Source organism: Amblyomma maculatum, chromosome 1 (genome assembly GCF_055883805.1).
Source record: "Amblyomma maculatum isolate TAMU_Amacu chromosome 1, ASM5588380v1, whole genome shotgun sequence".
Taxonomy (NCBI): Eukaryota; Metazoa; Arthropoda; class Arachnida; order Ixodida; family Ixodidae; genus Amblyomma; species Amblyomma maculatum.
The window spans coordinates 189,064,420-189,078,314 of record NC_139344.1 but is presented as its reverse complement, the minus strand read 5'-3'; the positions used below and the strand labels follow the sequence as shown (position 1 = coordinate 189,078,314).

Here is a 13,895-nt window from a genome sequence, read left to right as displayed (position 1 = left end):
AACACAGGGGGCCACTGCTGCACTACACAATGGCGCCACTCATCAAGAAAGTTTCTCATTCAAGAGCCTTCCTAGGTAGTGAAATAATAGCATATAATTCGTAAGTTGAGTTACATATTTAGGTAAATAAGCTTATAACCATGTACAACTCAAAATGTCGAATCTGTTAAAAAATAATTTCACGCGTCATTTTAGTTTCCTATCGTTTGTCGACTTCACAATGAGTCACATGGGCCATGGCACATGCATAGCAGTTGTAAGCGATGCGACGCCAGCAGATACAAAATTGGTTGACTGAGACTTGAGAATAAGCCGACCTTGATGGTGGGAAGGAAGCCTTGGGCACCAATTTACCGGTCTGTTCTTGAGTTGTATCTGAACTTTGCACAATGATGGTTCCATAAGTCTATTTCCCCTTTTATCTTCCCTTCATTTTGTCCCTCCACCCAGTTTTCAAAGGTGAAAACTGGGTGGAGTAATTGGAACTGAGTAGAATTACTGGCAGAAGTATTAATTCACAGGCTCTATTTGGTGTGCTATTGTTTTGGCCCGTGCAACTACGGTGTCGAAAAATAGAATGCATTTCATCGCTTTATTTGCCATCACTAATGCGAATGTCTAAAACAGTCTAGAAAGGTGGCACTGAAAGGTAGAATTGCACTCTTAAGAGAAAGCTTAAGTAATGAATAGCCTGGTCTATAGGTTGCGCAGCGACAAGAGAGGTTGGGACAAAAACTTTGAAACGCAGGGAGAGGGACGCAGTAAGCGGGCCGAAGGAGCCTGCGACTAGGCTCTAAGGAAAAAAAGAGCATAAGAGGGAATGGCAGTAATTGAGCAATCGGTGAACTGCAGCGCGAGATCCTCAATATCACAGTACATTTACCAGCAAGGAAAGGTGCCGAGCAAAACAGCGTTTGGTCACCACACGGAAGCGGCTTTGTAGGGTCGTCAGCGGCGATCAAGTACCGCTACAAGTGTCAACAGAATCCCCCCTAAGAGCTTACAAGCTGAGGACGAGCTTGAACAGTTTCTTATATAAAGAGAAAGAAGACTGCCTGAAAGGACTCTGAGACAGCGGCAGTTCTCTCAAAATTGAAGAAGTCCAGAGAATGTCCTACACATTTGAAAAGATGCCTACAAAAAGCAAACACTCGAATATTTAGTAATTTTGGAAGGAGGAGAAGTTTCGGCGCCCAGAATTCTAATCACTAGCTACAGTAGTGCTTGCTTTGCCATCTACGCAAGTCAGAGTCAAGAGAGCATTTCCTAAACTAAAGTATATCCTGTCTTGTCACTGAACCCTATGACTTCAAAAACACTCGGCAATATCCTCGTCCTTTGATCTGTTTATGCTGACAGATAAAAAAATTGGCAGCATTTACTAAAATACTCGCGAGCAGCCATGACTTCATGTCATGCTTGTTTGTAAATTATGTCTGAACATACCAGTAAGTCTATCCTCAAAGTGGTTCCAGAAAGTATATAGCGCGCCTATGCAGGCAATCATGACATGCAGCAAGACAGTGGCCGCATCGCCTCGCGGCCACAGGAGTGAGACAGTTAATTAATCCGGTTCTCCGACATATACGATAATGACTCCAACCCCATATGTGGCGGAGACTGTTTTTTTTTGTCAGTGCCTTTTGGGCCACAACACACTGATGCCTTTGCGTTTTACCTCTCCAGAAACGCAAAATGCAAAGGTGTCCGCGTGCTTTGCGATGCATAATCACACATATGGTATATACTATATATATATAGTTAGTCCTGGGGCGCATGTGCTTGATTCAACCTTGATCTGATTTCAGTCCTTTAGTGGGAGCCGGACAAAATAGAGGTTTCACTTTAAACTAAAATGAATGGGAAATTTTGTGTACCTAAAAAAGCGCGGCAGGAAACATTATTTTCTTTTAACTTTAGGCGCGTGACAGCTTTAGTTGGTTATGAAAATAATCACTATTTTTCCCTCATCCTCCTCTAATCGTCGGTCCCTCATGAAAAATACTTTGCTCACGTCTTTACAACCAATTGTAGCCCGTCACAGCTGATGACAAAACAACAGATGAATTGCTATGTGAATTTTCAGCTTTTATTATACATCAGGAAACGAAAGTCAGTATTAAAAAAGTGGGATAAAAATACACCTGAAGTGTTTTTTTTTTTTTTTTTTTTTTTTTTTTTTTTTCGGGCAGGGTCGAACCAGTTCGAATCGGAATGGAATGTGCATCCGGAGCCAAAACCGAACCCGAACTCAAAATGCGTGAACCTGAACCCGAACCGAACCCGAAAAAATTTCGGTTCGACACCCTGGTTAAAATACAAAAGTTTTTAATAGGTGAAAACAATACTTGCATGAAAACACAGACATGCAGCTGACAGAGTGTTTTTGTGAACAGAGAAGAATCCTCACAACATGTCTTTTACAAGACATCTGACCAAAAGAAATTTATACAGATGCAGTCAGCATGTTGTGTGTATCATCGCATTTGTTGTGTTGGGCTGCAAGGAGAGTGCTCTTCATGGGAATTTTATGTTTGTATTTGAGCCCATTTATGACAAGCTTCATACTGCACTACTTTTGCCATCACTCCTTGAAAAAAAAAACAACTAAACCATGTTAGATAAAAAAGTTTGTTATTAAAGAGGGGAGAAACAATTCTCTGATGTGTATTTTTCTCCTCTTTGGAATAGTGCACAAGACAGTAGCGTAATATTAGTCATAATGTGGAATTCACCTACACCAGCTAAATAATTTCACTGAATGTTTTTTTTTTTCAATCATTTTCGGTTATTGTTTCAACTATCAAACAACTGTTGTGATGTCAGAGATGAATTGAGGCTACATATGCCATGAGAAAACTGCAATTAAAATAAAAACAAGCAGTGACTATAAAGCAGTTTTTATATGCCTCACATAATTCCAAATTGTCTGTGATGTCACAGCCATTGCCTGACAAATGAAACTAAAACAGATGCTACTGAAATTCCTCAGATATGGTGCCAAATTAAAAACTTTAAAGTGTATGGGTGGTTTCGAAGATTGCCCAAAGCTCATGTGTTCACTTCACAATCCACCAATGACCTTGTACCGTCTCTAAGTGCGCTCAGATTTTTGTTATGCTGTCTGCGGCTGCTCTCGATAATTTTGTGTCACTTGTTTCGCATCCAAGGCACCTATTTCTGCCGTAAAAGTGCGTAGCAACGAAACATTGCCGCATGCAATGCATTGGTGAAACAATGAACCAAAGTAACGTTGGCGGAGAGCAGTTCAAGCGGGCTCGCTCACATTGCACCTTAACGCCATGGTTACATCACTGTCCACCGTGAACGTAGTCTCAGCCGGCTGGCAGGTTCCGGTGGCCACCAGCATGTGACCACAGTGTCATTTCTTATTAAAAGTGAATTTTCTGGCAGCCAGTGGGCTACCCGAGAATGATAAATCGAAGAGGCCCAGTAATGGGAAGCATGTGCAGAAGGAAATGGCAACCTGGTGCATATGGAGTCAGAAAGCCTTGTGTGCAGTTTCCAGCTTTGAGCATAGGCAGCAAGTAGAGCAGTGGGAACTGAATGCTCCTTTTTGTTTTGTTGCGACTTTGTAATACAGTAAAATATTGTTCATTCGACCTTGGGAGTGGTCTCAGCCGACATCCATGTAAATCTATGGCACCGAACAGCCACTGATTCGAACAATGGGCAGACTTGCTCCTGTTAATTCGGATGGGGGATCGCATCCAGCCAGCGATCACCAAAATTCACTAGCATGGAAAAGTGATGCCCACAGACTTCGTGCTTGCTATGGCAGGTTCAATGATGGTCAGAAGTTTCCTATTACCAAAACATAACTCAGGCACATAGTTTCGTCACATAGGTTTAACTTCACTCCATACCATGGCTGTGATCAAGCATGCATGTAGGCCAGTCGCGGCGTTTCCGAAGCTGCTTGGGGCACAATGCTACTGTAACGCCTATGCATATGTCCCTCATGTGCATCCCCAAGCTGCTTTTGGTACACTGAAATCCTGAAATTGCGAGCTAGCACAGGCAGTTTCATTGCACTGTGCACCTCATGGTGATGTGGAATGTGCTATGAAGCATCCTAAGAATGTGGTGGGGCTGTTTGTGAAGAGGCACCACTGCTACTGAGTCGCACTGCAAATATGGTAGGGGGGGGCCTTTTTATAAATTTGGAGCAATTTTTCAATGCTCCCCACAGTGTGTGCAAAGTAAAGCACTTGAAGGAACCGAGAAACACCATCATTCTCATTTGGGTTTCATTTCAAATGCAGACAAATATCATACAGATGTTCATTAGACAAAATTGCTGGTATGCAAACAGATTTTGGTAGCTTTTTCAGGCCCATTCAAAATTTCCATAGAGGAAATTAGAAAAACTAGGAAGGAGTACCATGGAGAAATGTTGATGCCTAGTCATAAAAACTATAATAGAAAGCATCATGGGAAATTGGTCGTCACGATACAGCAAGCAGTAAGTGGTAGTTCTTGCTTGGTTTAGGTTGCAGTTTCGCGCGCACCACTCATGGAGGAATAACTCAGCTACGCGATGCCTGCGCTTGAAACTTTACGTGCGTGCTGTGCATAGATGATGAACCTTTGAACCTTTTAACGAGCTGGTGCCTAAAGGGCAGCTGCTGCAGTGCGGCCAGGTATTTCCCGCTATGCGACTGGGTCCCCTGAACTGCGCTATGAAATGGTGCGTGCCAGGATGCGAGAGCTGCACGAAAGCATACTGACCAGGGCTTTCGCTCCAATGGTGAGTATCCAGCTATGCACACTTTTCAAGAAGTGAAAACTGTCCTAATCAGGGCATGAGACAAAAATCACTTTAGCTTCATTAAGAAAATGCAGACCTCAAAACGCAACATATACTGCTGCAGCCAGTCTCCCAGGCATGCAACATTAGTTCGAATGCGTAATCTTCCCGACGAACCTGTAGATGAAAAGGCTACCAGCAGTTCTCACCAGTGTGCCTATCAATACTGAGTATGATGCAACATTTGTAAACAAAGTAACTGATGTATATTACGAAAAGACGCTGAACTTTCAGCAGACTGCTTTGGCAGGCTTTTTGTGGCAGGCTTGCGAAGGCTGCGTGTGTGGGATCACGCTCCCTTTTAGTTTTTTTTTTCTTCCTCTATTGGTAATTCGAACATTTTTTCTGATCCCTTGAAGGCCGAAATAACGAGTTTGCTGTAAATGCACTTTAAATAAAATACATGTACCAAATCAAGACTGTTCTACTAAAAAGAAAGTTTATTGCATTCTTCATGCTTACATAAAATATTGTTACATATATGCCCTGCGTCGCTAGACGTTGAAGAAGACGACGATTGACAACAGTGACACGGAAGGAAGGTTGGCCCTTGCCCGAACATTCACTCAAGTCATCAGTCGTTGTGTTCTTGAGCTAACCTTATTGCCACGTATCATCTTGGTGGAGGTGACCAAAGATCCCTGTGTGCACAGACTACCCCTTGCGCTGCCAAAAGCTGGATTTGCGCAGTGACCGCCATCTACCTGGGATCACAACGACATGAACAACGGCCACTATGACCTCCGAAACAGCCCCTACCACCACGGTAACTTCAGCTCAGCCCCTCCCTCCGCCGCCCTCCCATCTTTAATGGCGAAGACAAGACAGACATGGACGATCGGCTGGATGAGTACAAGCGCTGCAGCAAGAGCAATCACTGGGACGCGACCATTATGCTGGCCAACATCATTTTCTATTTGGCGGGAACAGCTCGCACGTGGTTCCAAAATCACGAACAAGAGCTAGTGATGTGGGAAATCTGTAAGAAAAAGCTTCAGGACTTGTTCGGGAAGCCCACTGATCGAGCTCTCAGAACCAAAACAGAACTTTCTTCTCGTACCCAATCTCCCACGGAGTCCTACCTTGCCTACATTCAAGACACGCTTGCGTTGTGTTGCAAGGTCAAAAGCTCCATGACGGAAAATGACAAGGTAGGCCATATCCTCAAGGGTATCGCGGATGAGGTGTTCAACGTCCTGTTCTGCACGGATTGCTCCCCATCGACTCGGTGCTTCAAGTCTGTCGAAAATTCGAGCAGGCTAAACAACGACACCTCGTCCATCACTTTGAGTGCATTCCAAACACGGCACCTAAATCATCCTGTGATGATGATGTAGGTGCGTCCACACCACCCACACCACCATCGCACCCTGTTCCTGTAGTGGCTGCTGCTACCTCCAGCCAGGCTTCCCGATGTTGCTACCTTAGTCACAATCCTGTAGAGTGGCACACCTCAGACGACAGACCAATTTACTTCATTTGCTGTCAAGCCGGCCACATTTCGCGTTACTGCCGCAGCCGTATCTTCCTCACCCCTCGCTCCTATTACAACGCCGACCGTCGATACAACTATGGACCTCGACGCTTCCCTGCCCAACCAAAGGAACCTCGCCCCGCCTATGATGGGCCTGGACATTTTCTTTAACAAGGAGCTTTTCAATGAAACCATTCCCCCTGCCCGTCGCTCCAGCCGATCTCCATCCTCACAGGCTCGTCGATCCCGTTCACCGGTCCCTCATTGCAGCTTCTCCCCATCATAATGCCGCGAAACCTACAAAACTGTATTTGTTGTTTTTTGGCAGCCACCGACATGCGGCCTTATCACTCTGATTCTGGATCGCGTATCAGTTCTGTATTCTTTGTTTGTTAATGCTCGATGTCGTGAGACGCACCTTTATCAGTTTCGTTGTCGCTCAAGATGCGCCGAGATCTGTCTCGAAGATTCCGATCACTCGCGTATGTTTCTACAATGTTCCAGGCTGTGCTAGTAGCAATTTGCGAAATTATCTAGATTGTTCTGAGCAGCCTTTAAAATGAGCACTGACGAGTGCAATGGGCATTCTTAGTTCGACGACCGCTAAGCACGGTTGTTGCTATCTCCGCCGCCGAGTTGCTTAGTTCTTTTGCGGGCGCAAGTCAGCCCAATAAAAAGTTAATTTCAGTACCATCCCGCCTGTGTCTTCTTTTGGTGTGTATGGCCTTGTCACCACTACATGACATCTGGTGGAGGTGCTGAGTATTCTTCGGTGAAGTTTGTGACGAGCACTTGAGCTTGCCCATGACGGAAACAGGTGACGCCTCTTGCGACTTTAAGTCCTCTATCCAGTAACAGCTGAGTATTTCCTTCGACAACCCCTTCCTCGAGTTCGACTTATTTTGTTCCCACATGGACGATAATGCTTGATCGAGGCGGTATGGTCAATTCTCCGTCGAGGACGTTGAGAGCGACGTGATGCGTCGAAGTTCTCGTAGTCGGTGTGGCTTTCTCTGTCAAGAGCTTGATGAGCTTGGATCAGAGGTCGATGATCCCCCGATGTTCGTTCAAAAAATCCATGCCCAAAATCACGTCGCGGGAACACTGCTGTAGGACGACGAAGCTGGTAGGGTAGGTACGCCCATTTACCGAAACCCTTGCTGTGCATCGCCCTGACAGTGTAATAAGGTTACCACCAGCGGTGCGAATTAGCGGGCAATCCCAGGTAGTCGTCACTTTCTTGAGCTGGGTGGCGAAAGCTCTACTGATGACCACTAGGGCGGTAACCGTGCGTCCGTTGACAGCAATGGCGAGGTCACTTGTTCGTGTCCTCGTATTGCATGTTGGTTTCAGTGTTCGATCTCTATTCCGTCTTTTGCTGAGGTCGCGGCCAGGGCACACTGTTGTCACTTCACTGGGTGTCGGTGTTGCTTTAACGTGTGGTCGTCGATGTCCTCGCCATGCGTAGCGGCGGGGTATTGGTTGATGCATCGTCACTCGTTGTCGGCGATGGAGGATCTTCATTAGTTCGCCGTTTAGCAACCTCACCTTCAAAGGCTGCTGCCTTTAGTTTCCCCTACTGGAGCTAGGGGACCATCCTTGCATGTAACTGCGGCCCGGCGACGCAAATCGGGCACTGTATGGAGATGGGGAGCGTGACAGACGCCTTGGCGACACATGCTCTCCGCTGCACAGGAAGTCGTTCATTTTCCGTGGTCGCTCGCCAGGACGGGGTCGTGGAGCGTCGACAGCGAAACCACGGAGACTGATCCGCCTGTACGGGCAGTGACGGAGGATGTGTCCTGCCTCGAGACCTGCAAAAAGTGACTCTTTAATGCCTCACATTAAAAATTTGACTCTCTCACCTTCGGTCATGTTAGGGTCAGCACGGCGAAAGAGGCGCTTCATCTCCTCAACGTATGCCAGGACAGGCTCATTAGGGAGTTGAAGTCTTGATTGAAGGAGAGCCTGGGCTTTTTCCTTTCGGACAACGCTTGAAAAGGCAGTCAAAAACTCTTTCTTGAAAATCTCCCAATCCTTCAAAGCTGCCTCATGATTTTCAAACCATATTCGGGCTGATCCTTCAAGAGAAAAGTAGACTTGCCTGAATTTTGTTTAGTTGTTCCAGGCATTGAAAGTTGCCACGCGTTCGAACGGGTCAAGCTAATCTTCCGCATCCTCGTCCGGTCGGCAATGGAAGCAGGGCGGTTTGTGGGGTTGGACGAAGACAACCGGTGCTGTCAGCGTTGATGCCTTCCGAGATTGAACGGGGTCCGGCAGCAGACCGTGTTCCGGTTGGAGCCCTTGAAGACGGCGGCTGGTTCGCTGGCCTGTTGCTGATCCCCTAGGGTGACAGGAACAGGGCTGGTGTCTTGGCTTGAAGGGGTAAACCGGGACTCGAATGGCAGCACCTCCACCAGGTGAAACCTGCTTTTGTAGGCAAAGCCTACAAAACTGTATTTGATTTTTGCGGCAATACGCCGGCACCTACTCAGGAAACTAGTGAGTGCAGCGCCCGGGAGTGATGCTACATTACTGACCTGGACTGCCAACTCTGTACTGACCTCCGCACCCAGACATAACCTGATTGATATTCTTGTTGACGGAGACCCAGATTCTGCCCTTACTGACACCGGTGCCCACATTTCTCTTCTCAGCTCCACTCCGCTGACGCCTCAAGAAAGTCCTCACACCCGCTACCTCATCTACCGTTCGTGTTGCTGATGGCAACACAGCTACTGTGATCGGTATGTGTACTGCACGAATTAGCATTGCCGGCCGCAACATCCTTGTTATTTACAGTCCTCACCTGTTGCCCTCAAGACGCTATATTAGGACTCGACTTTTTAACTGCACACTCCGCTTTCATTGACTGTTCTTCAGGTCTGATTCATCTAGACCTGCCGCTCTGCCCTGACAACAAAGCTCCTGAAACTTAACGCTCCATCTCCGCTCCGCTACATTTACTCGCCTACCACCAGAAGCCGCAGTGTATGTACTCATGTCGCCTTTTGCCTTCATTCCGGATGGCGACTACGCTGTTTGCCCTATAACCAACGTGACCCTTCAGCGTAGCACCACTCTCCCTCACAACATATTGCATGTAGCAAATAACAGCACTTGTATTCCAGTCCTGAAGTTCAGCTCTATTGTGCAAGTTCTTCCTGAGGGCATTTCTCTCGCCGAACTGACTCAATTGTCAGAGTTTACTGTAGCTGCTCTTTTACCTGACCCTATTACTGGAGTGCCGACACGACCTGCACCGTCCCCCACCTTAGGATTTCCGCATATCCGGCATGGTAGCTCCTGACTTGCGCCCTGATCGTGCTAAAGCACATACGACCCTTCTGACTTCGTACAGTGATATTTTTTATTTTGGTGACCGACCCTTGGGTCAAACGTCCCTCGTTACTCATCATATCGATACCGGAGAGCCAGCCCAATTCACAGACGACCTTACCGAGTTGCCATTTTTGAACATCGCCTTATACAAAATGAAGCAGAGAAGATGTTGACAAGAAACATTATAGAGCCTTCTAGCAGCCCCTGGGCATCACCTGTCGTGCTTGTTAAAAAGGACAATACCTGGCGGTTCTGCGTTGATTACTGACACCTCAACAAAATTATACAAGATGAAGTAGACAAGATGTTGGCAAGAAATATTATAGAGCCTTCTAGCAGCCCCTGGACGTCACCTGTCGTGCTTGTTAAAAAGAGAACAATACCTGGAGGTTCTGCATTGATTACCGACACCTCAACAAAATTACAAAGAAGGACATTTACCCGCTCCCCAGGATAGATGATGCCCTTGACTACTTGCATGGTGCCAGCTATTTTTCTTCGACTGATCTTCGTTCCGGTTATTGGCAGATCGCTGTCGACGAATGGGACCGAGAGAAGACCGCCTTTGTCACGCCCGATGGCTTGTACCAATTCAAGGTGATGCCTTTTGGCCTGTGTAATGTACCCGCAACATTCGAGCGCATGATATACTCTCTTTTGCGCGGTTTCAAATGGGCGACGTGCTTATGTAATCTCGATGATGTTATTGTATTTTCTTCGACCTTTGAAAGCCATCTCCATCGCCTTAATGCCATTCTTGGAGTCTTCCGAAGAGTTGGTCGTCAGCTGAACTCGAAGAAGTGTACCTTCGGCCGACGTGAACTCAAGGTGCTTGGTCACGTGGTCGACGCCCGTGGCGTTCAACTCGACCAAGACAAAATACGTGCTGTAAGTGCATTTCCTACACCCCGCTGTACCAGTGACATGCACAGTTTTCTTGGCCTTTGCTTCTATTTTCGGCGGTTTGTCCCCAACTTTGCAGAGACGGCTCATCCACTCACCAATCTTCTGAAGAACGACACTCCATTTTGCTGGGACGAAGAACGATCTCAAGCTTTTTCTGCGCTCATTGCAGCCCTCACCAACCCACCCATCCTGGCACACTTCAATCCCTCGGCACCAACTTAGGTACGCACCGGCGCCAGTGGTCACGGTATCGGGTGCCATTTTCGCCCAACAGCAGATGGGTTGCACTCGCGTCATTGCTTATGCCAGTCGCCTCCTTTCTGCAGTTGAGCAGAATTACTCGATCACAAAACGTGAATGCTTAGCACTCGTGTGGGCCATTACAAAGTTTTTCCCTTACTTGTTTGATCGCCCGTTCTCCGTCCTCACCGACCACGCCTTATGTTGGCTTTCTATGCTGAAGGACACTACTGGTCGCCTGGGGCGATGGGCCCTCCACTTTCACGAATACTTTTTCTGTCGTCCACAAGTCTAGCCGGCTGCACGCCGCCACCGATTGCTTGTCTCGCAAACCGGTAGATCCGCCACCTGCGAGCGAGTGTGATGATGACGTGTGTTAGCCATCTCTGACCTTTTAAACATTAGCCATGAGCAGTGCTTAGATCCCAAGCTTTGCAGCATTATCAATTGCCTCAGCACTGATCACCTTGATGCTACCCTTGCTTTGTTTGTGCTCCACAACAGCACCTTATATCGGCGGAATATTCGACCAGATGGCACCGAGCTTCTGCTCGTAGTCCATGAACACCTGCGTGCCACTGTTCTACAGCAGCTGCACGATGCAGCCACTGCGGGCCATCTTGGCCTATCTCGTACGTATGACAGCGTCCACCACTGCTCCTTTGGCCAGGCCTTTACCGCTCTGTTCGTCGTTACGTGGCTTCTTGTGACCGGCGTCAACGACAGAAAAAGCCCTTGGTGGTGCCTGCTGGATCCCTGCAGCCGATCGACATTCCAGTCGACCCGTTTTCCCGAGTTGGCCTTGATCTCCTCGGGACTTTCCTACTCTCTGTGTCGGGGAATAAATGGATTGCGGTGGCCCCGGATTATACTATGCACTATGCTGTCACCCGAGCGATATCCACCAGCTGTGCAACTGACAGGCTGTGTTTCTTCTCCACGACGTGATCCTGCTCCATGGTGCTCCCCGCCAGCTGCTCACAGATCGTGGCCGTTGCTTTCTTGCTCGAGTAGTCAACGAAATTCTCCGGTACTACTCCATTAAGCACTATTTCACCACCACTTACCATTCACAAATGAACGGCCTCACCGAACACCTCAATTGCACGCTCATAGACATGTTGTCAATGTATGTATCGGATGGTCACTGTGACTGGGATGTTACTTTGCCGTTTATAATGTTCTCATATAATTCCTCCCGTCACGACACAATGGGCTACTCACCCTTCTATCTCCTATACGGCCGCGACCCTGCCCTTCCGTTTGACAGCCTACTGCACCCCAACCTGATGCAGCCAGTGTTATTGCTCACCATCGACTGGCTTCCTCCCAAAATTCTCAAAAACACCGCCATGATTCTCGTCACCGGAACGTCCACTACTCTCTGGGCTCTCTCGTCTTGCTCTGGACTCCCACTCATAGAGTTGGGCTGTGTGAGAAGCTCTTGCCACGCTACGCAGGACCCTACCGTGTTTTACGGCCAGTCACTTCCGTGACATACGAGATCACCCCTGTGCATCCGCCGCAACAATCCGCTATGCCACTGCCACGAAATCAGCGCACATTTTTATTAAACTGGCGTGGCGCGAGGCCCATGCGGCGCCGCATCGAAGGTTCGACGTCTTTCAAGAAACGCCTCCCTCCCCGTGCGAAGAGAGTGCATAGCCTTGTACGCATCGGCGTCACCTTCTTTCTCATCATTCGGTGATGACGGTGACTCAACCGGCCGGAATGTGCTCGTCCTATCTAGATTTTTTGACACCGCCTAGCCAATGACGACGCGCGGCTTGACGGGAGGAAAAGGGACACTTCAACAAGCGAAGTTAAGTGTGTGTGTGTACCAGCCTTGGCGCGTCTTCACAGACAAACATGGCGCGCCCTATTTATGGAGGTTGCATCACTTTTGTGAGTCAGTCAGTATTTAGCTAGTATTGCGGCGTGTTTAGCAAGTGCTACACCTGGACTCCGGGGATCACCCGCTGCTGGCAAGCCCATAGATCTGCGAGAGAGCGGCGCTCGTCTTACATGGCGGCCACATCGTGACTCTCGAGGCGTCGGTCTGCAACAGTGCCTGGTGAACAATTTGGCGTTTGTTTATTTGACTCTCTCGTGTATTGTTGCGTGTAGTAAAGCCTCTGTGTTATTGAACACCTCTTTAGTTGCATGCTTAGCTTTGCTTTTCTGTGAACCTCTCGTCTGTGCATTTTTAGTGTTCATGTGTATTCCTCTGTATCGTCTCTTGCTGTGTATAAAGTTTGTTTGTTGGTTACGTCTGACTCCGACCCTTACTCTGGCTTGAACCAGCGAAAGCTGGGTACCAAATGGCCACCCCCTTCTGTCACCACAAGGTAGTTGAATTCCGGCTGAGCTTACCACGCAAGTCGAGGGCATCTCCTTTGCGACTGGAACAGCTACCCCCACTCACTCTAAGGGTGTCTGGGAGTGTTGTATTCAGCTGTTGTGTTCTTGAGCTAACCTTCTTGCCATGTATCAATATATTACCATTTCCTGAAGTAAAAAAAAAACAAAAAACATTACTAGTATCAGAGGTTTCAAAAGAAAAACAAGGATCTTTGGGATGTTAAAGGTTAACTCCATCAATTTCTGCTCTCAGTAAAAATGCTCTTAATTAATGTCTGCCCAGCAGCTAAAAGAGGACATCATGAAATCCACTACGTTTTAAGGGAGATCAAAAGTGGCATGTACAGTACGATGATAGCAGGGCAGACATGGGAACATTCAAACGAAGTCCTCAAATGTGTCTCCAAGCAATGTTTTTCTTTTTTTTTAATGTATTTGTTATGTTCATTCTGAATGAAAATTCATAACACTGCTTATGTGTGTACAAAGTGCACTAAAACAGCAGTTGGAGAAATGTGCAAAAGGTAATCAGGACTGGATTCCGTTGTTCATCCTTCAGGTCCCGTCAGTTCAATAAACCAACACGCCATGCGAAATGCATAAGACAAAGCCCTACCATCTTGCATTGCCGGCAGTTATTGCAATTTTATTTTGCAACAGCACTGGCAAAAGCTCCGATTTGTAGTGCCACATCGCAGGTTTAATGAAATGACCCAGTTTGGTTCAATTGATGCAGCATTT

The 13,895-nt window shown here is 47.3% G+C and overlaps 1 protein-coding gene across 9 annotated transcripts in view; it reads right to left on the bottom strand.

Moving 5' to 3' along the window:
- Window positions 1-13,895, bottom strand: part of dnk (deoxynucleoside kinase) — a 70,706-nt gene that overhangs the window by 37,166 nt on the left and 19,645 nt on the right. The window contains exon 2 of one of the 9 annotated variants that reach the window (XM_084589891.1): window positions 13,167-13,301. The exons of the other annotated variants lie outside the window; for them this stretch is intronic. Within the exon in view, the coding sequence (XP_084446017.1) occupies window positions 13,167-13,184 (18 nt within the window). The 5' untranslated portion in view covers window positions 13,185-13,301. The remainder of the gene's footprint in view (window positions 1-13,166; window positions 13,302-13,895) is intronic. 9 annotated transcript variants of the gene reach the window in all.